The sequence below is a fragment of the Somniosus microcephalus genome, chromosome 31 (genome assembly GCF_052327205.1).
Source record: "Somniosus microcephalus isolate GS21.2 chromosome 31, FLI_Smic_1.0, whole genome shotgun sequence".
Taxonomy (NCBI): domain Eukaryota; kingdom Metazoa; phylum Chordata; class Chondrichthyes; order Squaliformes; family Somniosidae; genus Somniosus; species Somniosus microcephalus.
In genome coordinates this window covers 32393112-32420007 of record NC_141017.1, presented here as the reverse complement: position 1 = coordinate 32420007, position 26896 = coordinate 32393112, and the positions used below count along the sequence as shown (strand labels likewise).

The window sequence follows — 26896 nt, the reverse complement described above, 5'->3', positions numbered from 1 at the left end:
TTTATTAATACATGATATACTGGGCTTAAAAATCTAAAGTCTCAACGACACAAGCTGTGCAAACAGGCCTCTGAGATGGGATGGTTTGATAACACAAAAGTTGTAAACACCACAAGCTTTTGAAATGAGAATTGGTTAAAAATACTAAAACAATGGTCCTATTGAAATAGCAGTTTGGCGCTTCCAGAAGGTCTGGAGTTTGGGAGAAACACAATGGAATAACCCAAGTAAAGTGTTAAAAACTAACACTTCGAACAGGAACACAGAATACTAAAAAACCATGTGCCTTTGTAAAAGTAACATCAAATGAAACAGGAAACACGATTATAAAATAACCAATTAAGATGGTGAGGAAAACAAACACCCTAGTTGAAGTGTCTTTAATTTACATGTTGTAATTACAATACCAACAGAACACTTTGAAGATATGACTTCAATAGATGACACCAAGCAATCACATTGTGTTTGTGTTGAACTTGGAACACATAGGAGTCACAATGTCTGCTAATAACCAGTCAAGCCAATATTTAGAATTGAATGGAAGACCTTCGATAAGAATGGCATCAAATAAATACTCCTGTCATATTGTGTTTTGTGATAAGTTTTTGAAACACCTAAACAACAGACAGAAGTCTGCAAGCTAACAGTTGAATTGGCAGTAAGTATAGAGAAAAGTCAACAGGAAGATGACTAGAGATAATTAGCTTACATCAGCAGAAAACTTCAAAGGATAAACCACTAAAAAAAAGGTATAACAATAGAGCTTTTCAGATAGACAGTCAGAAGTCGCTGGAAAGCGGCAAAGCGATTCTCTCACCCTTCAGAGGCATCTCTGTAAGTTTTTAATTCTTTGAGTCTCGGGGATCAAAAAGGTACTTTTAATTTGAATTTGGTGGATATTCTGGATTAGAATAAGAAATGCAAAAATGTATGAAGTTAAGATTTGAGAATAAAGATCTCTGAGAAAAAGAAATGTAAGCTATTTGTATTTTGAACTGTTAAAGTTGCGATTGACCCACAAGCTGTTAACTGTATGTCAGCTCTTAAATAAATCTATATATTTTTAGAATTGTCTCAGAGTATTTCTGTATCAAACTCACGAACTCAATTTTTGTACACTCTTTTGTAAGGAGTTGCAGAATTCTCGGGGGGGGGGTTCCGGACCCTCATAATATCCGGAAGGTTACAGTCTAGTTAAACTTATTAAAAGTGCTATCTTCACATCGTTCCTTTCCTTTAGGGAGAGATAGCCTGAACCTTTAGACCCATTTAAGCGTCTTATAGAATTTGGCTATCTTTAACTTTAGTCGAAGGTCTGGGGAATACGCCTGATCTGGGGTAGCCTGAAAAGGGCTAGGGTTAGTAATTATCCCTTCAGTCGCTGGAGCGAGACTTGAACCCACAACCTTCTGACTCAGAGGCAAGGGTGCTACCTGCTGAGCCAGCAGCTGGCACTGTGAACAGAATCGAATGGATATCCCCCAATGTTGCTTACCTTATTTGGCAGTCAATTGACTGTATCTGGCAGCAAATGGGAAAAATAATTTGATCCTCGTCCATGTATCTATCATTCACTGCAGTCCCGCTAGCAGCAGCACTGACTAACACTCGGCTTGTTGGATTGTTTTGTAGATGCCTGCTACATCCAGTAATTGATGGAAGGGTAGTAGCACTAAGGGTGAGGCAGAAATGTGTTTGCTTCAGTAGGGCAGAGAGAGGATCTCTTTGTATTACGGCCCTGTTGTATCATCAACATGCGGTGGAACTGTGACTGCTACATTGCTACATTCTTAAATAAATTCCGCTTCCAATCTGGTCATGTCAATTCTCACAGGCTGCAGTCCGAAAACCCCCATACCCATGTATAGGGGGGGAACAATGAGGTCCTTCACACCATTGGGGCATTCTACATCATCCTCATTTTAGTTGCATTCTCGACGTGTTACTAATGCATAGGTCAACAATAAGGTTGCTAAGATACCGCAGAAACCTCTTAATGGGAATGGTGGCCCCAGTGGCCTTGTTCCCTTTATCCAATTGGGGAGCTGTAGAATGTGCAAGGAATGAACTGGGGGCTCGGCAAATGTGCCCACTGACTACTCACAGGAGAGCCTAATTTCAGCGAAAGGAGCGTTGACAATATTGCAGTACTATTGATTCCCGATGCGCGGGCCTTGCACAGTTGATGGCACTAATAAAATATAAACTTACCAACATTCGTTCAGCTGATGGCAGTGGGTTTCTCGATCTGCCTGTCTAATTGTGCTGAGCTGCCTTCACGGTGTCACCGTGCTCACACCGCAGTGTAAAATTGTGTCATTGTGCAAAAGTACTCAATGGGAGAGCAGAGACACAGGGTAGTAGTGACACGAGAGGGTAAAGCATCAAAGGTTAGTTTGGCACTGCTCTCCCAATGCCCCAGGGTAAGCATAAAAGCTCCTTAATGGCGATTTAAGCTGCAGAAATAAAACTGCCCCAGTCAAAGTATCCTATCCGTATTGTCATTTGTTACAATTAACAAAACTCTCTGAAATTGGAGATGAAACAAATTTTCTTGGTGGTTTAGTAATACAGCGCGAGAATCTTAGTGTTGTCGGCCTGTGGCTCAGTGGGCAGCACTCTCTCTCTCACCTCTGAATCAGAGGGTCGTGGGTTCAAGTCCCCACTCCAGAGACTTGAGGACAAAAATCTAGGCTGACACTCCAGTGCAATACTGAGGGAGTGCTGCACTGTCAGAGGGGCAGTACTGAGGGAGTGCTGCACTGTCAGAGGGGCAGTACTGAGGGAGCGCTGCCCTGTCAGAGGGGCAGTACTGAGGGAGCGCTGCACTGTCGGAGGGGCAGTACTGAGGGAGCACTGCACTGTCGGAGGGGCAGTACTGAGGGAGTGCCGCACTGTCGGAGGGGCAGTACTGAGGGAGCGCCGCACTGTCGGAGGGACAGTACTGAGGGAGCACTGCACTGTCGGAGGGGCAGTACTGAGGGAGTGCCGCACTGTCGGAGGGACAGTACTGAGGGAGCGCCGCACTGTCGGAGGGACAGTACTGAGGGAGCGCCGCACTGTCGGAGGTGCTGTCTTTCGGATGAGACGTTAAACTGAGGCCTTATCTGCCCTCTCAGGTGGACATAAAAGATCCCATGGCACCATTTCGAAGAAGAGCAGGGGAGTTCTCCATGGTATCCTGGTCAATATTTATCCCTCAATCAACATCACTAAAACAGATTATCTGGTCATTGTCACGTTGCTGTTTGTGGGAGCTTGCTGTGCACAAATTGGTTGCCGCGGTTACAACAGTGGCTACACTTCAAAAAGTACTTCATTGCCTGTAAAGCACTTTGGGACGTCTGGTGGTCATGAAAGGCGCTACAGAAATCCAAATTTTTTCTTTTTGCTGTGGAACCCTTCCTGTTCATTTACAGGGCAGATTGCAGGCATGTTCACTTGTGTTTGGGCCCATTTTCTGTCGGTCTCCTGTATGAAGAAGTTGACTCCTTATTAGGGTATGGCTGCACAAGCAGCCTCCAGTACCCTGCCTGAGTAATCAATCATGTGTGATCTCAGACAGTGAGTGCTGACAGATTATTAATTAACCACGTCCTCACTCAACATTCCCATATGCACGCTTTCCAACAGGTGATCATGGGCAGGAATTCAGCTGATTTTCCACTTCCCCAATAAATCCCATAAGGAATTCAGGCGAAACTTCTTTACCCAGAGTGGTTAGAATGTGGAACTCAAGCAGAGCTGCTCTCCTTCCCTGCCACTTCTAGCATTTTATGCTGAAAGTGATGTTGGAAGTATATAATATATATACTTGCTATGGAGGCAGTTCAGAGACGATTCACTCGGTTGATTCCTGAGATGAGAGGGTTGACTTATGAGGAAAGGTTGAGCAGGTTGGGCCTATACTCATTGGAGTTTAGAAGAATGAGAGGTGATCTTATTGAAACATGTAAGATACTGAGGGGGCTCGACAAGGTAGATGCAGAGAGGATGTTTCCCCTCGTGGGGAAATCTAGAACGCGGGGGCACAGTTTCAGAATAAAGGGTCGCCCTTTTAGAACTGAGATGAGGAATTTCTTCTGAGGGTCGTAAATCTGTGGAATTCTCTGCCCCAGAGAGCTGTGGAGGCTGGGTCATTAAATACATTTAAGGTGGAGATAGACAGATTTTTGCAAGATAAGGGAGTGAAGGGTTATGGGGAGCGGGCAGGGAAGTGGCTTTGAGCCCAAGATCAGCCATGATCTTATTGAATGGCAGAGCAGGCCCGAGGGGCCAAGTGGCCTATTCCTGCTCCTATTTCTTATGTTCTAACACAAGGAGCGGTTGAGGCAAATAACATAGAAGCATTTAAGGGGAAACTAGATAAACACATGAGGGAGAAAGGAATAGAAGGCTATGTTAATAGGGTGAGATGAAGAGGGGTAGGAGGAGGCTCGTGTGGAGCATAAGCCAGTTGGGCCGAATGGCCTGTTTCTGTGCTGTAGACTCGATGTAATTCTATGTAATGCAGGTAACTGAGGCCAATTGCAGCACCCATGCTACCCCCTGAGCTAACTAAAACACAAACTGATCTGAATGTCTCCGCTACTTACAGGATAAACTCTTCAAGTCCCTGAGACAGCTCTCCGTGTTATATGTTTAGGTATTCTCCCCTCCACTCCTAAAGGCAGTGACTCTTGCGTAGTTTTGGTTCCAGAGAGGCAGGATGTCTTAACGGCAAGTTTTGTCGGGCTGTTTGATGCTGGAGGGCTTTACTGCTGAGCGTGATCATGTCCAACGCTGGCATAGACACACATGTATGGGGTTCACAGAATCACAGAATCTACAGTGCAGATAGAGGCCATTTCGGCCCATCGAGCCTGCACCGACACATATCCCACCCTATCCCCGTAACCCCACGTATTTAATCCCTTAACACTAAGGGTCAATTTATCATAGCCAAATTAACCTAACCTGCACATCTTTGGACTGTGGGAGGAAACCGGAGCACCCGGAGGAAACCCACGCAGACACAGAAATAGAATGAAAGAACTTGCATTTATACAGCCCCTATAACAACCTCAAGACATCCCAATGCGCTTTACAGCCAATGAGGTACTTGTTAAAGTGCAGTCACTGTTGTAATGTAGGGAACATGGCAGCCAATTTGCGCACAGCAAGCTCCCACAAACAGCAATGTGATAATGAGCAGATCATCGGTTTTAGTGATGTTGGTTGAGGAATAAATATTGGCCAGCTCCCCTGCGAAATAGTGCCGTGGGATCTTTTACGTTCACCTGAGGGGGCAGACAGGGCCTCGGTTTAACGTCTCAGCCGAAAGACGGCACCTCTGCCTGTGCGGCACTCCCTCAGTACCTAGATTTTGTGCTCGAGTCTCTGGAGTGGGGCTTAAACCCACAACCTTCTGACTCAAAGGTGAGAGTGCTACCCACTGAGCCACAGCTGATACCTATGATCAGGCATAGGAATGCTGATAGATTTTACTCACTCCGCCCCTGATCACGGGTTCTTGGGGCGAGTTGTAGTGGCACAATTTCAGCCTACGTGGAATTCAGCAGAAATTGGAAATAGAACCACAGGACTTTATCACCTGTATGCCCCAGGACTACACCAGGTAACGTTACTCAGTTACTCACTGAACCATTTGTCTCAACATGGTAAACTTCATGAAATTATAAACATGGTAAACTTCATGAAATGTGGATACAACAGATACAAAATGAGCAATAACTATAAGACATCAGATGCAGGAAGGATGTTCCCGATGGCGGGGGAGTCCAGAACCAGGGGTCACAGTCTAAGGATAAGGGGTAAGCCATTTAGGACTGAGATGAGGAGGAATTTCTTCACCCAGAGAGTGGTGAACCTGTGGAATTCTCTACCACAGAAGGCAGTTGAGGCCAATTCATTAAATATATTCAAGAAGGAGTTAGATATATTTCTTGAGGCTAAAGGGATCAAGGGATATGGGGAGAAGGCAGGGACAGGGTACTGAATTTGGATGATCAGCCATGATCGCATTGAATGGCGGAGCAGGCTCGAGGGGCCGAATGGCCTACTCCTGCTCCTATCTTCTATGTTTCTATGTTTCTATCACACATGCCAGAGTGTAGCAGCCTACCTGTATTTTATACAGTATAATAACGCACTAAAAGAAATAATTTGTATTTACATACTGCCTTTCACAACCTTAGGACATCCTAAAGTGCCTAACAGCCAATCAAGTTCTTTTGAAGTATAGTCACTGCTGTAATGCAGGGAAACATAGCAAGCAGTCAATTTTACACACAGCAAGATCCCACTAACAGCAATGAGATAAATGACCAGATGCTCAGTTTTAGCGATGTTGGTTGACAGATAAATGTTGGCCACAGGCTGGAGGATCGGACAGCACAAAGAGAGTGACATACAGATTGGAGTGAATTCTGTACAAAATAACACACACAGGCTGCAGAGTGGCAAATGGAGGATTAAGTTTACCACAAGTAATTCACCTGTTGGTGCTCCCTTCACGCCTACATATTAAAGAATACTGTAGCAATGATGAGCTGTGACTAATGTGAAAAGGAAATGTAAGTGGCTTATGCCAACTTTATTGATGAGTTATTTTAATGTTGTTTTAATTTCACCCAGCAACGCAATATGTACAGGTGCAACATCCTCTTACACTATATTCTATTTCTTGATGGAATATTCAGAAAAAACATTTAGTCTCAATTCACTACGTTTCTCATGGCACTGACCGATGGCTTGATATGATTCCATGGGCACTTGCTCCAGTACCTCACGCAATCGGTCATTCATGTGTGGCTTGACGGTGAGTGTCAGCAGAAGGCTAGCCGACTGTGGAGGGCCTCGCAGCGGAGTCCCAAGTGTCTACACATACTGTATAGCGATCAGGAGCAGGAACCTGGTTAATGAGTGTCTTCAGGCTATTCGACCAATGGGTGCACCACAGTTGAACCTATTCCAGTTTTTGACCAATGCCCACACGCAGGCAGACATTACAAAATCCTATAGACTCTGGAACAGTTCCCATGGATTGGAGGATAGCTAATGTAAACCCACTATTTAAAAAAGGTGGTAGAGAGAAAACGGGGAACGGTAAGCCTGACATTGGTAGTGGGGAAAATGCTAGAGTCCATTATAAAAGATGTAATAGCAGAGCACTTGGAAAACAGTGACAGGATCGGACAAAGTCAACATGGATTTACAAGAGGCAAATCATGCTTGACTAATCTACTGGAATTTTTTGAGGATGTAGCTGGTATAATAGATAAGGGAGAACCAGTGGATGTGGCGTATTTGGACTTTCAGAAGGCTTTCGATAAGGTCCCGCATAAGAGATTAGCATGCAAAGTTAAAGCACATGGAATTGGGTGTAAGGTACTGACTTGAATAGAGAACTAGTTGGCAGACAGGAAGCAAAGAGTTGGAATAAATGGGTCTTTTTCCGAGTGGCAGGTAGTAACTAGTGGGGTACCGCAGGGATCGGTGCTAGGACTCCAGTTATTCACAATATATATTAATGATCTAGATGAGGGAACTAGATGTAATATCTCCAAGTTTGCAGATGACACAAAGCTGGGTGGGCATGTGTGCTGTGAGGAGGATGCAGAGAAACTCCAGTATGATTTGGAGAGGTTGGGTGATTGGGCAGATGCAGTATAATGTGGATAAATGCGAGGTTATCCACTTTGGTGGCAAAAACAGGAAGGCAGATTATTATCTGAACGGCAATAGATTGGGAAAAGGGGAAGTGCAAGGAGACCTGGGTGTCCTTGTGCATCAGTCGCTGAAGGTAAGCATGCAGGTGCAGCAGGCGGTTAAGAAGGCAAATGGCATGTTGGCCCCTGTAGCGAGAGGGTTTGAGTACAGGAACAAGGATGTCTTGCTGCAGTTGTACAGGGCCTTGGTGAGACCACACCTTGAGTATTGTGTGCAGTTTTGGTCACCTTATCTGAGGAAGGATGTTCTTGCCATGGAGGGAGTGCAGCGAAGATTCACCAGGCTGATACCTGGGATGGCAGGAATGACGTATGAAGAGAGATTGGGTCGATTGGGCTTGTATTCGCTAAAGTTTAGAAGAATGAGAGGGGATCTCATTGAAACTTATAAAATTCTAACAGGACTAGACAGACTAGATGCAGGATGTTCCCGATGGTGGGGGAGTCCAGAACCAGGGGTCACAGTCTAAGGATAAGGGGTAAGCCATTTAGGACTGAGATGAGGAGGAATTTCTTCACCCAGAGAGTGGTGAACCTGTGGAATTCTCTACCACAGAAGGCAGTGGAGGCCAACTTATTAAATATATTCAAGAAGGAGTTAGATATATTTCTTAAGGCTAACGGGATCAAGGGATATGGGGAGAAAGCAGGGACAGGGTACTGAATTTGGATGATCAGCCATGATCTCATTAAATGACGGAACTGGCTCGAGGGGCCGAATGGCCGACTCCTGCTCCTATCTTCTATGTTTCTATGACCTACCAGCAGAGGTCACTAAATAGCAACCAGGAGTTGGAACCAAGTCAATACCACATCCCTGGCTGAAACTGGGCCAACTCAATTTGGGAGTCCAGGGAACAGAACCTTGACCCTTCCTGGTCTGTATGGCTGAGTGCAGCGACTAGAGCTTGAAAAGTTTTACTTTTCCTCCAGCCCTCTTGTGAAGGCATTGACTCCCTCATTAAGGTAAAGCTCCAAAAGTACTTTGCCCAAGTTACCATTGTTGATATATGACCTTTGACGACGAGTGGCAGCCGGCTGGCTATTCGACTGTGGAGAACGTTACAGCCCAGCCCAGCCCAAGACACCACTTGGCGTTCACGTGTAGTGGGTAGTGATCAGGAGTGGGAACCTGGCCAAGTGTCCCTGCCCCAACTCTACTGCTGCCCCGGTCGAGATCACCTATTCAGCTTAGGCTGGGAATCAGACCCGGGACCATCCTCCTGATCTACATGACCCAGAAACGGGAGACTTCATCTCCGAGCCATTAGGGCAGCGGGTGCTGTTTCTTAGTAGCACTTCTCGGAGAATATTACTTGGTTAATTCCTCCAACTCCTTTAAAAAAAAAGTGAAAATCAGCCCATTCTATCCACGATCCTCTCTGATCTTTATTCTCATGGATGACTTTCATTTCCCTCTTTAACATTGCTCTCTACAGTGCTTCTATTTCATTTTTCTGTTTCTTTTTTAAAAAACCAAAAAATTCTAGTCTGGTTCAGCTTTCCTCCCTCCTTCCCTGGCCCTGTGTTACATGACCCCACTGTTTCAGACACAGAGCGGTGCAGCGCCATGTTGCTGCAATAACCTTTCTTCTGATTTATCTCCTCACTCTGTTCCCAGGCTCCACAGGGAAATACCTCCGCAGCGACGTCTTTCGCTCTTAAAGGGGTACTCCCTCACTCTTAAAGGGGTACTCCCTCACTCTTAAAGGGGTACTGCCCCACTTTTAAAGGATCCTCTCCCCACTTTTAAAGGAGCCCCTCTCCCCACTTTTAAAGGGACCCCTCTCCCCCACTTTTAAAGGGGCCCCTCTCCCCCACTTTTAAAGGGGCCCCTCTCTCCCACTTTTAATGGGGCCCCTCTCCCCACTTTTAAAGGGGCCCCTCTCCCCCACTTTTAAAGGGACCCCTCTCCCCACTTTTAAAGGGGCTCCTCTCCCCCACTTTTAAAGGGGCCCCTCTCCCCACTTTTAAAGGGGCTCTTCGCCCCACTTTTAAAGGGGCTCCTTTCCCCCACTTTTAAAGGGGCTCCTCTCCCCCACTTTTAAAGGGACCCCCTCCCCACTTTTAAAGGGACCCCCTCTCCACTTTTAAAGGGGCCCCTCTCCCCACTTTTAAAGGGGCCCCTCTCCCCCACTTTTAAAGGGACCCCTCTCCCCACTTTTAAAGGGGCTCCTCTCCCCACTTTTAAAGGGGCTCCTCTCCCCCACTTTTAAAGGGGCCCCTCTCCCCACTTTTAAAGGGGCTCTTCTCCCCACTTTTAAAGGGGCTCCTTTCCCCCACTTTTAAAGGGACTCCTCTCCCCCACTTTTAAAGGGACCCATCCCCCACTTTTAAAGGGACCCCTCTCCACTTTTAAAGGGGCCCCTCTCCCCCACTTTTAAAGGGGCCCCTCTCCCCACTTTTAAAGGGGCCCCTCTCCCCCACTTTTAAAGGGACCCTCTCCCCACTTTTAAAGGGCCTCCTCTCCCCACTTTAAAAGGGGCTCCTTTCCCCCACTTTTAAAGGGACCCTCTCCCCACTTTTAAAGGGGCTCCTCTCCCCACTTTTAAAGGGACCCCTTCCCACTTTTAAAGGGGCTCCTCTCCCCCACTTTTAAAGGGACCCCATCCCCACTTTTAAAGGGGCTCCTCTCCCCCACTTTTAAAGGGGCTCCTCTCCCCCACTTTTAAAGGGACACCTCCCCCACTTTTAAAGGGACCCCCCTCTCCACTTTTAAAGGGGCCCCTCTCCCCCACTTTTAAAGGGGCCCCTCTCCCCACTTTTAAAGGGGCCCCTCTCCCCCACTTTTAAAGGGACCCTCTCCCCACTTTTAAAGGGCCTCCTCTCCCCACTTTTAAAGGGGCTCCTTTCCCCCACTTTTAAAGGGTCCCTCTCCCCACTTTTAAAGGGGCTCCTCTCCCCACTTTTAAAGGGACCCCTCCCCACTTTTAAAGGGGCCCCTCTCCCCACTTTTAAAGGGGCCCCTCTCCCCACTTTTAAAGGGACCCCTCTCCCCACTTTTAAAGGGGCCCCTCGCCCCACTTTTAAAGGGACCCCTCTCCTCCACTTTTAAAGGGACCCCTCTCCCCCCACTTTTAAAGGGATCCCTCTCCCCCACTTTCAAAGGGACACCTTCCCACTTTTAAAGGGACCCCTCCCCACTTTTAAAGGGGCCCCTCTCCCCCACTTTTAAAAGAAGCAAAATGCAGAATGAGGCTCCTGCAACTTTCTCGCGATTTTTAACTGGAGACTCATTACAACTACCGACATTTAATCACAGTCAAGGGGACAACATGCAGCAGACTGAATCCTTTATTATTATATGAATATATAAGCAAGTTCTTCCAGCAGCGTCAGCGTATTTTAATCTCAAAATGATGTTACGTCTCACCTATAGCAGTTCTCAGTATTATTTTGATAACATGGATCCAAAATATTTTTGAAACATGGCTAAAGCGAAATCGCCGCCTTTTTATTTGACAGAAGGCTAATTAATGAAAAACTTTCCCGAAGTGTGACTGAAAAGAAAAAAAAGAGACGAAAGGTTTCCTCCCTTTAAGAGGAAGTAGTGCGAGTATAATTTTTTTACAGCAAAAACTTAACGATTACGAAAAACCTTCCGGGAGGGTTTTTCTCTGGTGGGGGGGGGGGGTTCTGAGAATCAGCATCAGTGTGACCCACCCGGGTGACACTGGTTCCCATTCGGTGGCAGTCTACACGGGACAGGGACAGGTCCCCCCTCCCCGGGCGGATGGATACAGCCCAGTTCGCGGATCAAGGCAGCGTGCGGTGCTGAACTTTTCCAAAAAGTTTGTTCTGAAGTTTTGGAGCCGCGCGATCGGGGGATCGAACCCAGGATTCTGCCGACACTTTTTTTTTTCCACCTCCCCCCCCCCTTTCTCTCCCCTCTCCCTCCCTACCCACCCCCCACACACACACCCCAATATTATTTTGTTGTTTTGTTTCCCCCCACCCTCGTCTCTTCCCATGCATGATAACTCGGACGTTCTGGGCTCCACGTTTGAATGGATGTATAAAAATAATCGTGGAAACGAAGGCAGCCTCTGAACTGTTAAAACGGCGAGCAATGGGGGATTTAAAACTCTGGAATTTACTTTGGGGACTCTTGCTGGCGACGGAGAGTGGAGGTACGGCTTGACTTAAGGAGAGAAAGCGCAAGGAGGCTTTATTACAAGAAGTGGCGGAATGGTCTGCAGTGAATAAGGGACAATTTGAGAATCAGAAAGCATGTTGTTTCTTTTAAAATTCACTCCAGACGATCGTGGGATTTGTTGTTGTTGCAAAATCAGTGCTTTTCAATGCAGCGCGGTGCCAGAAGTACCGCACTTAGCGACCCTTCTCTGCAACAAGTAACTTTTTTTGTTTTTTAAAAACAAATGAAACTAACTTCTGATCCCAGTTACACAGTCGGCTCTGGGGAAGTTTTATTTATTTTCTTGTTGCTTGCAAGCCAGCCGGTCCTTTGTTTAGTGCAACACATTGTAAAAATGCAGCTCTTATCTATTATTTGAGGTTATTGGGTTTGTAAAATAAATTTAAAAAAAAAATAATGATCGCAGAAAGGCTTGCACTGAACACGATTGATGTGCCTTTCACAGCGGCACATTGCAGTAGAACTCTCGTTGTGAACGTGCAGCCAGCCTTTCCATGTTACAATTGACCAGTTGTGCCGTTTTTTAGGGGTTTGCTTCTTTTTTTTACTGCACAGGATGCAGATTTTCTGCAATAATTATTGAACTGGCGAAGCCCATTGCATTTGGCCTGCCGACTGGGCGCTTTTTTAAATAAAAAAAAATCCTTTATATCAAAGTTTGGGGTGGTGGGTGGGGGGGGGGGGGGACGGTTTTAAGTTCTCTTTTGAAGCCGAATGAATCCCACCCACCGTTTGGAAATTTGCAAAAATAGATGGGCAAAAAAAATAAAAATCGCGTTGGCTAGAAATCTGTGAATCTGTGAAATTCACTTCGATTTTGTTAAATATGAAGCTGAGCCCAAAGAGATGGAGAGATCGCAGCAGCTGCTTGTCATCTGATGTTAACACGACCGCAGAAACATTAGGCTGAGGAATAATCGCTTTTTTTTGTTGCTTGAGAACCGTTTGATCCCAGTTCAGAAGTTGATTTGTTTTGCATGCCCTTGAGCCATGTTTGGGCAGAGAGTTGTATTGGTAATCTGGACTGGAGGGGTGGGTTCCCCCTCCCTTTTCGTATATTTAATGTTTTTTTTAAATTTTAATATAAAACTGTTCTTTTGTCTGAAATGGAGGGGAGGGAAGCGGTTTCCAAGGGGAAAGGATGGCGATGGAAAGCTGCAGGGATTTGCTTGCGATCCGGGGGCTGATACACCGAGTAATCCTTCACCTCTCAGTATCCTTGGGAACCAGAGTTGAACACAGACACACACACACAGACACACAGAGACAGGCACACACACAGATACATACAGACACACACACACACACAGAAACACAGAGACAGACACAGACATCCAGACAGACAGACACACACACAGACACACACACAGACACACAGACATACACACACACACACACAGACAGACACAGACATCCAGACAGACACACACACACACACAGACACACACACACAGAGACAGACACAGACATACACACACACACAGAGACAGACACACACACAGACATACACACAGACAGACAGACACACACAGACACACACACACACACACACACAGAGACAGACACAGACATACAGACACACACACAGACACACACACAGAGACATACAGACATACAGACAGACACACACACAGACACACACACAGACATCCAGACACACAGACACAGACAGACATACAGACATACACACAGACACAGACAGACACACAGACAGACACACACACAGACATACAGACATACACACAGACAGACACACAGACATACACACACACACAGACAGACACACACACACCCCTGAATGATGGAATGTCCAAGTGGCTCTCCCAGTCTTTGTGTATGGGACACTGGAGGGGGTGGGGGGGCTGGAATAGTCCACAAGCTGTGAAAAAACCCAGTGCTGGAGCCCATACAAAGAGGTGTGGGATCAGCATCTAGTTTTTGTTTTACATTAATGCTTAAACTCGACCTTGCAAAATCACCGTCTGTCACTGAACATCATTCAGGGCACACTGACTCGCTCCATTGTCTGGCACTCCCCCGAGGCAGGGGCTGCACAGACAATTCGCTCTTGCAAAGAATCCCATTTTTTTAATATTGTTTTGTTTTTGCTTCTCCTCCATGACCTGGATCTTTTTTCAGTAAAAAAGCAGTGTATTTTTTTTAACAAGTTGCCGAGAGAGGTACTTTTTTGGTCTAACGAGGACTGTGTGGGGAGGGGTGGGGGCGGTGGGTGGATTGATTCAAATGCGGTCTCTTTCTTTTTGTTGTTGAAGTTGGTCTATCGGCGAGGAATCTGACTTTTGAACTTGGTGCTCGAGTCCCCTCTGAAACTCTGGCCCGAGTCAGCCCTCCCGCCCCCTCTCCACATTAACATGACGCTTTGTGTCTGCAGTTTGTGAAGACACTGACAGACCTCGTGTCTCACAGCCCCTTTGGACGCTCGGATCACTGAATGCTGGAGCTCTTGAGAAATTACACTTCACATTCCTCCATACATCAGTTGGGAATAAAAGAGCTACGGGGGTAAAGGGGGTGGGGCAGATCAATGGTATGCTCTCCTCCCTATCTCTGTAACCTCCTCCAGCCCTACAACCCACCGAGATCTCTGCGCTCCTCCAGTTCTGGCCTCTTGTGCATCCCCCGATTTCCTTCGCTCCACCATTGGCGGCTGTGCCTTCAGCTGCCTGGGCCCTGAGCTCTGGAATTCCCTCCCTAAACCTCTCCGCCTCTCTTTCCTCCTTTAAGAGGCTCCTTAAAACCTACCTCTTTGACCAAGCTTTTGGTCATCTGCCCTAATATCTCCTTATGTGGCGCGGTGTCAAATTTTGTTTGATAATCGCTCCTGTGAAGCGCCTTGGGTCGTTTTACTGTGTTAAAGTTAAAGGTGCTATATAAATGCAAGTTGTTGTTGTTGTTATAAACCCTGGCAATCCAGCCCATGAAGCTTAGACAACTGTGTTCTATTAGCGTTTATTTAGTTGTTGGTTTGTCCTGTGTGCATCTTGTGGCTGTGGAGGTTTGGAAAGGGCTGTTCGCAGCACTTAATTGCCTTATTTGTGAGAAATGCTTCATCAGAGCACCAAGAACGGTGAATCTCAGCAACTTGAGATACGCGCAAATTAATGGGAACGTGGATTTAAGCTTTGCATGTGGCTGTGCCCACGGTGTGTTCCCACCTTGTATTGGAACACTGGGCTAAAAATTCCCTCTTTAAGACGCTCCTTAAAACCTACCTCTTTGACCAAGCTTTTGGTCACCCGCCCTACTATTTCCTTATTTGTTTTATAATCGTTTCTGTTTAAATGCAAGTTGTTGTTACCAAAAACAAACACTTAAAAAAGACTCCAATGTTAGGTGGCCCCTTCCTGTTATGTGTCAGCATCTTACAGACATCTCCCGTAATCTTTCTGAACCCGTCGGTGGAGTGACAGGTTCATTTGTGCCGTTGATTCTCTCTCCCCCACAGAGGGATATGCTGGTAGGATTAGATGAAGTAAGATGGGAGGAGGCTTGTGTGGAGCATGTAAACCAGCACAGACCAGTTGGGCCGAATGGTCTGTTTCTGAGCTGTAAAGCCTGTGTAATTCTGTGTAAGTTTTTCCTCTGTGCCTCTCACCGAGGGAGCTGCCGGTGATCAGGAGACAGTCGACAGGGCCTCCGCCCCCGGGTGCTCTCGGCCCCTGCACTGAGCGGGCTGTGCCGCCACGCCTCACCCTATCCGGGATCCATTCTCCTGATATCCTGGTTTATCTATTGCATTCGCCCGAACTTTTAACATAGGAACAGGGACGAGGCCATTCAGGCTGCTTGAGCCTGTTCCACCATTCAATTCGATCAGAGCTGATCTGCAGCTTAACTCCATTTCCCCGCCTTGGTTCCATAACCCTTAATACCCTTGCCTAACAAGAATCTATCCACCCCAGTTTTATCATTTTCAATTGACCCCCAGCCACAACATCTTTCCAGGGCGGGGGGTGGGGGGGAGAGTTCCAGTTTTCCGCGATCCTTTGTGAGAAGAAGTAATTCCTGACATCATCCCTAAACAGCCTGGCTCTAATTTTAATGTTATTCCCCCTTGTTCTGGACTCCCTCCCATCAGAGAAAATAGTTTCTCTCTCTCCACCCCATCAAATCCTTTAGTCATCTTAAACACCTCAATTAGATCATCCCTTAATCTTCTACACTCGAGGGAATACAAGCCCAGGCTGGGCAACCTGCCTTCATAATTTAACCCTTTAAGCCCCGGTATCATTCTGGTGAATCTGCGCTGCATCCACTTCAAGGCCAATTTACCCCTCCTTGAGGTGCGGGGCCCAGAACTGAACGCCGTGCTCCAGATGGGTCTAACCGGAGCTCTGTACAACTGTAGCATAACTTCCACCCCTTTGTATTCCTGCCCCATTGAGATAAAGGCTAGTGTTCCATCAGCCTTTTAAATTATTTTTTGTACTTGTCCACTAGTTTTTTTTAGTGATTTTTGTACATGGACCCCTAAATCTCTCTAGTCCTCCACAGTTCTCAGCTTCTCACCATATAGAAAATACTCTGATTTATCTTACGTCTAAAGCGGATAACTTCACACTTTCCCACATTATACTCCACATGACACAGTTTTCCCCACTCACTTAATCTATCAATGTCCCATTGCAACTTGCTGCTCCCCTCTACACTACTTACTGTGCCACGTAACTTGATGTTGTCAGCAAACTAGATTTACGGCTCTCTATTCCTTCATCTAAGTCATTGATAAATAAAGTGGCAAAGCTGAGGCCCCTGGGGGACACCGCTAGTCACATCCTGCCAATTGGAGTACATATCCATTATCCCTACTCTCTGTCTCCTACCCCCTAACCAATTGCCTACTCATGTCAATAGCTTGCCTCCAATTCCATGCGCTTTGATTTTTGCTAACTTTCCAACATTTGCCTCACTTGTAATATCGACAGTAACAATTATACCAGTTAGGGGCAGTTCTTGGATCCAGCGATTTTTGCCATGCAGATTTTTCCCAATTTATTTGCAATTTCAGCTGCTGTCTTTAAACTGGAACGTTGCTGTGCACTCTCTCAGCCCCCCTTGGCATTCATTGAGGAACCTGTTCCTTAACTTATTAACTGCTCACGTGGAACGGCACAGAAGTGTGAAGTGCTTGCTGCATTTTGATAGGAAGAATGAGGAGGTAATAGAAACTAAATGGTACAATTTTAAAAGGGGCTGCAGGATCAGAGAGACCTGGGGATATAGGTACACAAATCTGTGAAGGTGGCAGGGCAAGTTGAGAAGGCTGTTTTAAAAAAAAGCATACGGGATCCTTGGTTTATGAAAAGAGGCATAGACAAAAAAAGCAAGGAAGTTATGCTAAACCTTTAAAAATCACCAGTTAGGCCTCAGCTGGAGTATTGTGTCCAATTCTGGGCACCGCACTTTAGGAAGGATGTGAAGGCCTTACAGAGGGTGCAGAGGAGATTTACTAGAATGGTTCTAGGGATGCAGGACCAGTTATGTGGAGAGACTGGGGTTGCTGATCCATATTTGTGTGCCTGGGCGATGAAGATTGGTTGACTATTCAATTAACGGTGGAGGTGACATCAGAGCTTAGCCCTGATTTGTCCTCAGATCATGTCTACACAGACTCCCTTCCAGCAGGAGTCACTGGATAGTGATCAAGAGTAGGAATGACTTTCTCCTCCCTCCCAAACGCTGGGACGGGCGAGAATGCCCCCACCATTACTCCAGCTAGTTAGTGTCTATTGTTAACCGACATTGCCCAGTTATTTCTCGCCCCCTATTTTTCTGCCAAACAATATTCTGGCTTGAAAGGGATAGGTGGTGACCCACTGTAGGTCCTTGCTCTGCAACTGGGAGGCTTGTGACCCCATCCAGGGTGCTGCCCTCGAACCGTTTTCTCCATCTGTCTGCTGCGGTTAACAGCTCAGCACCGCCCTCCTCCTACCACCCCAGGGCCATGTGTTTGAGTTTACCAATGCCCGTGGCACAGAGACATCTGAGTAACATCTTCTCAGGAGAAAGGTAGTAAAGCAGATATTAAGATAGAATCTTGTATTAAAGTTCACCCAGTAGTAGACCTGGGCTATTTCAGGTAGAATTAGCAATTTAAAAAAACCCCACGAGTGACATTGGGAAAAATATATACCCCTCACCCAAAAATATTGCAACTAAACTAATTAAAATACAGGAAACTCTTTATTATCCAGCACCAATGGGACCGGCGTGGTGCCGGTTTATCAAAACGTCTGGATTACAGAGAGGTATAGTTTAAAAGGTACGAGAGCTCCGTACACAGCAACAAATCCAGGCTTCCCTGTTGCTTAGCAACAGGTGCAGGAACTCCGGCCACAGACCAAGCATCCTTGTTGCTTAGCAACAAGTGCAGGAACCCCAGTTACACAGCCGCAGATCCAGGAACTGTCGCTAATATGAAGTAAAACTTACCGGAACCTACTCCTGAATTTTGCCGGTTAACAGAGAGTTTCCTGTATGTTCTTAACATGAAGCTAATTATGCCAAAGGTGTGAGTATCCATGAGATTATTGGTAGATGTGCTGCTTTGTTTTTTAAAATTCATTCTCGGGATGTGGAAATTACTGGCAAGGCTGGCATTTACTGCCCATTCCCTAGTTGCCCCTGAGATGGTGATGGTGGGCCGCCTTCTGTGTAGCGGTGATACAACTGAGTAGCTTGCTAGGCTAAGAGTCCACTACGTTGGTGTGGGACTGGAGTCGCATGTAGGCCTGACCGGATAAGGACGGCAGGCTTCCTTCCCTAAAGGCCATCAGTGAACCAGTGGGTTTTTACGATAATCCAACATTTTATTGATACTAGATTTCTAGATTCTTTCAACTGAATTGAAATTCTCAAATGACCACGGTTGAAATTTGAGCTCACATTTTTCCTGGCTCACTCGTCCAGTAACATAACCACTGCACTGCCGTGCACTAGATGTATCAGTGAGTTTACTGATAGATTTGCTGGTGTGTGTATCAGTGAGTTTTCTGGTACTGTGCTGTGGGCGGAGGGGGGGATGGTGTGATTAAACTTAATTTGGCAGCGGGAGGGGAACCAGAATGAAGCACCAGAGAGGAGAAACAAGGCGCATAGAGGGCTGGAAGGGATAAACAGCATTAAAATAAAGAGTGGTCCAGAAATCGGAGCAATCAGACAGTGGAGCAATGCTAAGCAGGCTAAGGCGGGGTTGGAGTGCATGTAGAGAAATGCACGGAACGTGGCAAATGAGGTTGGTGAGCTGCAGGCACAAGTAGCCATGTGGTTGCCATTTGACATGGTTGAAATAACGGAAATATTGTTCAAACTAGGGCAGGAATGGGAACTTATCATTACTGCCTGCAATGTATTCAGGAATAGAGAAGGAAAAAAGTAGGAGTGGTGGCAGTATTGCTCAAAGATACTATTATAGCCCTGGAAAAGGTTCATCGACAGAATCTATGTGGTTAGAGTTAAGAAGCAGAACAGGAGCTGTTACGCTGCTGGGTGTACCCCATCGACCACCAAATAGTGGGAAGGAGATGGAGGTGCAAATTTGCAAGCAAATTGCAGAAGGATGTAAAAATAATACAGTAATAATAATGGGGGACTTCAAATATCCCAATATAGATTGATAACATTTAGAGAGTAAGGAGGAGGAGCAATTCCTGGTACATGTGCTGGTGTGTGTATCAGTGAGTTTCCCAGTCGATGTGCTGGTGTGTGTATCAGCGAGTTTCCCAGTAGATGTGCTGATGTGTGTATCAGTGAGTTTCCCAGTAGATATGCTGGTGTATCTGAGTTTCCCAGTAGATGTGCTGGTGTGTGTGTATCAGCGTTTCCCAGTAGATGTGCTGGTACGTGTATCAGAGTTTCCCAGTAGATGTGCTGGTGTGTGTATCAGTGAGTTCCCCAGTAGATGTGCTGGTGTGTATCAGTGAGTTTACTGGTATCTGTCCAGAAATGTGTTAATAAAATCATAGACTAATACAGCACAGAAGGAGGCCATTCGGCCCATTGTTCCTGTGCTGGCTCTTTGAAAGAGCTATCCAATTATTCCCATTCCCCTGCTCTTCCCCCACACCCATGCAAATTTTTCCTCTTCAAGTATTTATCCAGTTCCACTTTGAAAGTTTTTATTGAATCTGCTTTCATCCGCCCTTTCAGGCAGTGCATTCCAGATCACAACAACTCGCTGCATAAAAAAAAAATTCTCCTCATCTCCCCTCTGGTTCTTTTGCCAATTACAGGAAACTCTCGTTTAAACGGCACCTAAATGTCCGGAATTCTCTATTAACCGGCAAAATTCTCACTCCGAAAACAACACCTCAATAACCGGCAATGTTGCCGAGTCCGAGTCTCCCGCGGTGGCCGAGTTAGTCAGTGGGGGTAGTTCTCCAAACTGCCACTACTCGGCTTCTTGGCGCTGTCTCTTGGCGCTGTCGGAAGTCGGAACACCTCAATACCCCTGTAACAGGAGTCTGACGCTCCCGCGCTGCCGGTAGTCTCTTCTGATCCGCCATTTTACAGGGGTACTGTGTCTCCCACGCTGCTGGTAGTCATTGCATTGCATTACCCTCAACTGGCAGTACTGTACTTAAGCATCTTCCACCATCCATTTAACTCAATATTCTGTAGGTGAGTGCCCAATTACTGTATACTGCACATTTCTTGATGTTTTTATTTTTCTTTGTTAAAAATAGCCTCGGTAGATAACCCTCTCCGTCATCGGAATTTTTGATCAACCGGCAACACGCCGGTCCCGTCGGTGCCGGATACCAAAGAGTTTCCTGTATCTTAAATCTCTGTGCTCTGGTTCCAACCCTCCTGCCACCGTAAACAGTTTCTCCTTATTTAGTCTATTAAAATCCTTCAAGATTTTGAACACCTCCATTAAATTTCCCCTTAACCTTCCCTGCTCTAAGGAGAACAACCCCAACTTCTCTAGTCTCTCCATGTAACTGAAGTCCTGCCTCCCTGGTATCATTCCAGTAAATCTCCTCCGCACCCTCTCTAAGGCCTTGACACCCTTCCTAAAGTGCGGTGCCCAGAAACTGGACACAATACTCCAGCTGGGGCCTTGGCTGGTGATTTATAAGGGTTCAGCATAACTTTCTTGCTTTTGCACTCTATGCATCTGTTTAAAGCCAAGGATCCCGTATTTTTAAACCGCCTTCTTAACTTGCCACCTTCAAAGATTTGTGTATGTCCAGGTCATTAAAACATCAAAAAGGGCAGTGGTCGTAATACCGACCTCTAGGGGACACCACTGTAAACTTCCCTCCAGTCTGAAAAACAACCGTTCACCACGATTCTCTGCATCCGTCTCTTAGCCAATTACATATCTACGCAGCCAATGCCCCTTAATCCCATAGACTTCAATTTTGCTAACAGATCTGTTATGTGATACTTTATTAAACACCTTTTGAAAGTCCATGTACACAACGTCAACTGCATTTCCCTCGTCAACCCTCTCCGTTAGTTCATCAAAGAACTCAATCAAGTTAGTTAAACACGACTTGCCTTTTAAAAAATCCGAGCTGGCTTTAATTTATTAGCTAATTTTTCAAAGTGACAATTCATTTTTTCTTGGATATTGTCTCTAAAAGTTCCCCCACCACTGACGTTAGGCTGAGTGGCCTGTAGTTGCCAGGTTTATCCTTCTCCCCTTTTTTGAACAGGAGTGTAACATTTTCAGCCATCCCGTCTGATATCTAAGGATAGTTGGAAGATTGTGGCCAGAGCCTCCCCTATCTCCACCCTTGCTTCACTCAGCAACCTAGGATGCATCCCATCTGGACCGGGTGACTTTTCTACTTTGAGTGCTGCCAACCTTTTAAGCAACTCCTCTTTATCTATTTTTATCCTATCCAATTTCTCTAACTCCTCCTTTACTGTGACATTGGCCGCATCCTCTTCTATAGTGAAGACAGATACAAAATATTTATTTAGTACCTCAACCATGCCCACAAGAAGATCTCCTAATCGGCCCCACCCTAGTACCTGCGCTGGTGTGTGTTTTCACTGAGTTTTCTGGTAGATGTTCTGTTTTGTCAATTGGTGAGTTTTCCAGTAGATGAGCTAGTGTGTGTATCAGAGTTTGTTTTTACATAGAATTGCATAGAGTCTACAGCGCAGAACAGGCCATTCGGCCCAACTGGTCCGTGCCGGTGTTTATGCTCCACACGAGCCTCCTCCCACCCCACTTCATCTCACCCTATCAGCATAACCTTCTATTCCTTTCTCCCTCCTGTGTTTATCCAGCTTCCTCTTAAATGCATCTATGCTAATCGCCTCAACTACTGCTTGTGGTAGCGAGTTCCACATTCTTACCACTCTGTCCTCATTGATGTGCTGGTTTGTGAATCATTGGCCTAGAAATTCGGTGGGGCCCCAAACGGGGCGCCAAGCTCGCCTGGGCGCCGGAATTACCGCTGCAATCGGAGCAGTTGCGACCGCCGGAAATTCAGTTTGAGCGCCCCAAGAGGGACGCGGGGCGCTGCTCGAGGCGCCCCGCGTCCCTCTTAGGGCGCTGAAACTGAATATCGCAGCGCTACGTGCCGCAGCGCCACACGCTGCGGCATGGCGCGCTGCGGCACTGCAGGCCTTCCTCCCCTTCTTAAGGGGGAGGGGCCTGCACCAGCGCGATGACCGATCGCGAGTGCCGGCAAAAGAGCCCGGCACCGAGGAGAAGTGCCGGGCCCTCGGGACACAGCCGGCACTGCCCGGGGGGGGGGGGGGATCAGGAGGCTGGTGGCGGAGGTGCTGGCAGGCGGCCACCGAAAAAAATGACCGCCCCGCACCTCCACCTTAATTTGCGCCACTGCCGCCACAGGTAGGCCCCATGAACCGGGCGCGATTTGCGACCGCGTTATAGAGGCGGGCGCGACCAAATATCGCGATCGGGGCGGTAGCGAGGCGCTGCGCACACCGATGACGTCATCGGTGGCAGCGCAGTGCTACAGGCTAACGCTGCCATTAGCGCCCCGCTAAATATCGCGGGAGGCGTGGCCAGTGGCGCTAAAGCCACTGAGTGCCCTCTTTAGGCGCTAACTGGTGGCACAGCCCACCAAATTTCTAGGCCATTGAGTTTACTGGTAGATGTGCTGCTGTTTGTACCAGTATGTCTTCCAGTACATGTGCTGCTTTGTGTCCCCAGTTTGCTGTCCGGCAGCTGTGCTGGTGCGTATATCAGTGAGCTTTCCAGTAGATGAGCTGGTGTGTGTATCAGTGAGTTTTACATTGGCCACCAAATAGTGGGAAGGAGATAAAGAGGAAAATTTGCAGGTAAATTACAGAAAGATGCAAGAATTACAAAGTAGTGATAATGGGGGACATCAATTATCCTAATATAGATTGGGATAGTAATAGTGTAAAGGGTAGAGAAGGGGAGGAATTCCTGACGTGTACTTGAGAACTTTCTTAATCGGTGTGTTTCCAGCCCAACAAGGAAGGAAGCTGTGCTGGATCTAGTTCTGGGGAATGAAGTGCTGCATATTCCAGTGGGGGAGCATTTGGGGAACAGTGATCATAATATCATCAGGTTTAGAATAGTTATGGAAAAGGACAAGGAACAATCAAGCATAAAACTACTTAACTGAAGGAAGGCTAATCTCAGTTAGAAGGGATCTGGCCCAGGTGGATTGGAATCAAATATCGGTAGGCAAAACAGTAATTGAACAATGGGAACCCTTCAAAGAGGAGATGGTTTGGGTACAGAGTAGACACATTCCCATTAGGGGGAAAGGAGGAGCACCCAAAGCTAAAGCTCCCTGGATGACAAAAGATACAGAGATTAATAAAAACAAAAGATACAGAGATTAAAAAGAAATAGAAAAAGGAGGCTTCTGATGAAGGTAAGGTTCATGATACAGTAGAGAATCAAGCTGTATACAGAATACAGAAGGGTATCAAAAGAAAGGGCGATTGGGGACCAAAAAGGAGTTCTTGTTGTGGAGGCAGGGCATGGCTGAGGTACTAAATGAATACTTTGTGTCTGTCTTCACTGGAGAAGAGGATGCTGCCAATGTAACAGGAGGTAGTAGTAATATTGGAGAGGATAAAAAAATAAATGAAGAGGAGGTACTTAAAAGGTTGGTAGTCCTCAAAGTAGAAAAGTCACCCGGTCCAGATGGGATGCATCCTAAGTTACTGAGGGAACTAAGGGTAGAAATAACAGACTCTGTCTGCAATCCTCCTTAGATATGGGGGTGCAAATAGAGTTCCCCAAACTAAATAGTGCAATTTTAAAGGGGCTGTAGGAAGAGAGAGACCTGGGCGTGTATGTACACAAATCTTTGACGGTGGCAGGACAAGTTGAGAAGGCTGTTTAAAAAAAGTGTGTGGGATCCTTGGCTTTATTAATAGAGGTATAGAGTGATGTAAGAAAACTACTAGGCACTTGGTCTGAGTATTAAACAAGGCTTTAATCAACTGTTTTCCAACATGGAGATCTAGTTGTGTCCTTCACTAGTTCCTGTTAAAGAATGTCATGAGCAAGCTGGGCCCGTGCCCGAGTATTTATACTCTCCCTGGACAGCGCCACCAGCAGGCCGCCCAGTATCGTTTCATAAGTCATTGCCACATGAATGACAAGATTCATGTCATAGAGTACAAAAGTAAGGAAGTAACGCTAAACCTTTATAAAACACCGGTTAGGCCTCAGCTGGAATATTGTGTTCAATTTTGGGCACCACACTTTAGGAAGGATTTACTACAGTGGTACCAGGGATGAGAGACTTCAGTGATGTGGAGAGACTGGAGAAGCTGGGGTTGTTCTCCTTAGAGCATAGAAGGTTAAGAGGAGATTTGATGGAGGTGTTCAAAATCATGAAGGGTTTTAAACGAGTAAATAAGGAGAAACTGTTTCCAGTGGCAGAAGGGTCGGTAACCAGAGGGCAGAGATTTAAGGTGATTGGCAAAAGAACCAGAGGGGAGATGAAGAAACATTTTTTGACACAGCGAGCTGTTGTGATCTGGAATGCACTGCCTGAAACTTTCAAAAGGGAAGTAGATAAATACTTAAATAGAAAAAATTACAGGGCTATGGGGAAAGAGCAGGGGAGTGGAACTAATTGGAGAGCTCTTTCAAAGAGCTGGCACAGGCACGATGGTCCAAAAAACCACCTCCTGTGTTTTATCATTCGATGATTCTATGTGCTGGTGTGTGTGTATTAGTGAGAATTCCTGTAGGTGTGCTGGTGTGTGTATTAGTGAGAATTCCAGTAGGTGTGCTGGTGTGTGTATCAGTGAGAATTCCAGTAGGTGTGCTGGTTTGTGTATCAGTGAGAATTCCAGTAGGTGTGCTGGTTTGTGCATCAGTGAGAATTCCAGTAGGTGTGCTGGTTTGTGCATCAGTGAGTATTCCAGTCGGTGTGCTGGTTTATGTATCAGTGAGTATTCCAGTAGGTTTGCTGGTGTGTGCATCAGTGAGTATTCCAGTCGGTGTGCTGATAGGTGTATCAGTGAATATTCCAGTAGAGTTTATTGGTAGATATGCTGGTGTGTGTATTAGTGAGTATTCCAGTAGGTGTGCTGGTGTGTGTATCAGTGAATATCCCAGTAGGTGTGCTGGTGTGTGTATCAGTGAGTACTCCAGTAGGTGTGCTGGTGTGTGCATCAGTGAGTACTCCAGTAGGTGTGCTGGTGCGTGTATCAGTGAATATCCCAGTAGGTGTGCTGGTGTGTGTATCAGTGAGTACTCCAGTAGGTGTGCTGGTGTGTGTATCAGTGAGTACTCTAGTAGGTGTGCTGGTGTGTGTATCAGTGAGTACTCCAGTAGGTGTGCTGGTGTGTGTATCAGTGAGTACTCCAGTAGGTGTGCTGGTGTGTGCATCAGTGAGTACTCCAGTAGGTGTGCTGGTGTGTGTATCAGTGAGTACTCTAGTAGGTGTGCTGGTGTGTGTATCAGTGAGTACTCCAGTAGGTGTGCTGGTGTGTGCATCAGTGAGTACTCCAGTAGGTGTGCTGGTGTGTGCATCAGTGAGTACTCCAGTAGGTGTGCTGGTGTGTGCATCAGTGAGTACTCCAGTAGGTGTGCTGGTGCGTGTATCAGTGAGTACTCCAGTAGGTGTGCTGGTGTGTGTATCAGTGAGTACTCCAGTAGGTGTGCTGGTGTGTGCATCAGTGAGTATTCCAGTAGGTGTGCTGGTGTGTGCATCAGTGAGTACTCCAGTAGGTGTGCTGGTGTGTGCATCAGTGAGTACTCCAGTAGGTGTGCTGGTGTGTGCATCAGTGAGTACTCCAGTAGGTGTGCTGGTGTGTGCATCAGTGAGTACTCCAGTAGGTGTGCTGGTGTGTGTATCAGTGAGTACTCCAGTAGGTGTGCTGGTGTGTGCATCAGTGAGTATTCCAGTAGGTGTGCTGGTGTGTGCATCAGTGAGTACTCCAGTAGGTGTGCTGGTGTGTGCATCAGTGAGTACTCCAGTAGGTGTGCTGGTGTGTGTATCAGTGAGTACTCCAGTAGGTGTGCTGGTGTGTGTATCAGTGAGTACTCCAGTAGGTGTGCTGATATGTGTATCAGTGAGTATTCCAGTAGAGCTTATTGGTAGATATGCTGGTATGTGTATTAGTGAGTATTTCAGTAGATGTGCTGGTATGTACAAGTGATATTTCTTGTAGATGTGCTGGTTTGTGTATCAGTGAGTAGTCTGGTACATATGCTGATGTGTGTATCCTTTAATTTACCGGAAGATGTGCTGGTATGTGTATCTATGTGTTTTCTGGTGTGTGTGTTATAGCATCATCATAGAGTGATACAGCAGAGAAGGAGGCTACTTGGCCCATCGTACATTTGCCGGGAAATCGCGGGGGGGGGGGGAAGAGCCTCGGGAAATCGCGGGGGGCTCGCGCCGCCCGCACTGACCGCGCATGCGCCGCCCGCGAGAGCCCGCTCCTGGCGCCGGCCGCCGCTCAGCATTCCCGCTATCGGAACGACACCGGACCTCAGGCGCTAGGCAGGGGGAGGGGCCGGAGAGAGGGACAGAGGGGAGCGGGGGAGTGGGGGTGG

At 46.6% G+C, this 26896-nt stretch overlaps 1 protein-coding gene across 1 annotated transcript in view; it reads left to right on the top strand.

The window, feature by feature from the left end:
* The first annotated feature begins 11365 nt into the window (after window positions 1-11365).
* The window catches only part of notch3 (notch receptor 3), a 433532-nt gene continuing 418001 nt past the window's right edge, over window positions 11366-26896 (top strand). The window contains exon 1 of the mRNA XM_085971744.1: window positions 11366-11860. Within this exon, the coding sequence (XP_085827870.1) occupies window positions 11704-11860 (157 nt within the window). The 5' untranslated portion in view covers window positions 11366-11703. The remainder of the gene's footprint in view (window positions 11861-26896) is intronic.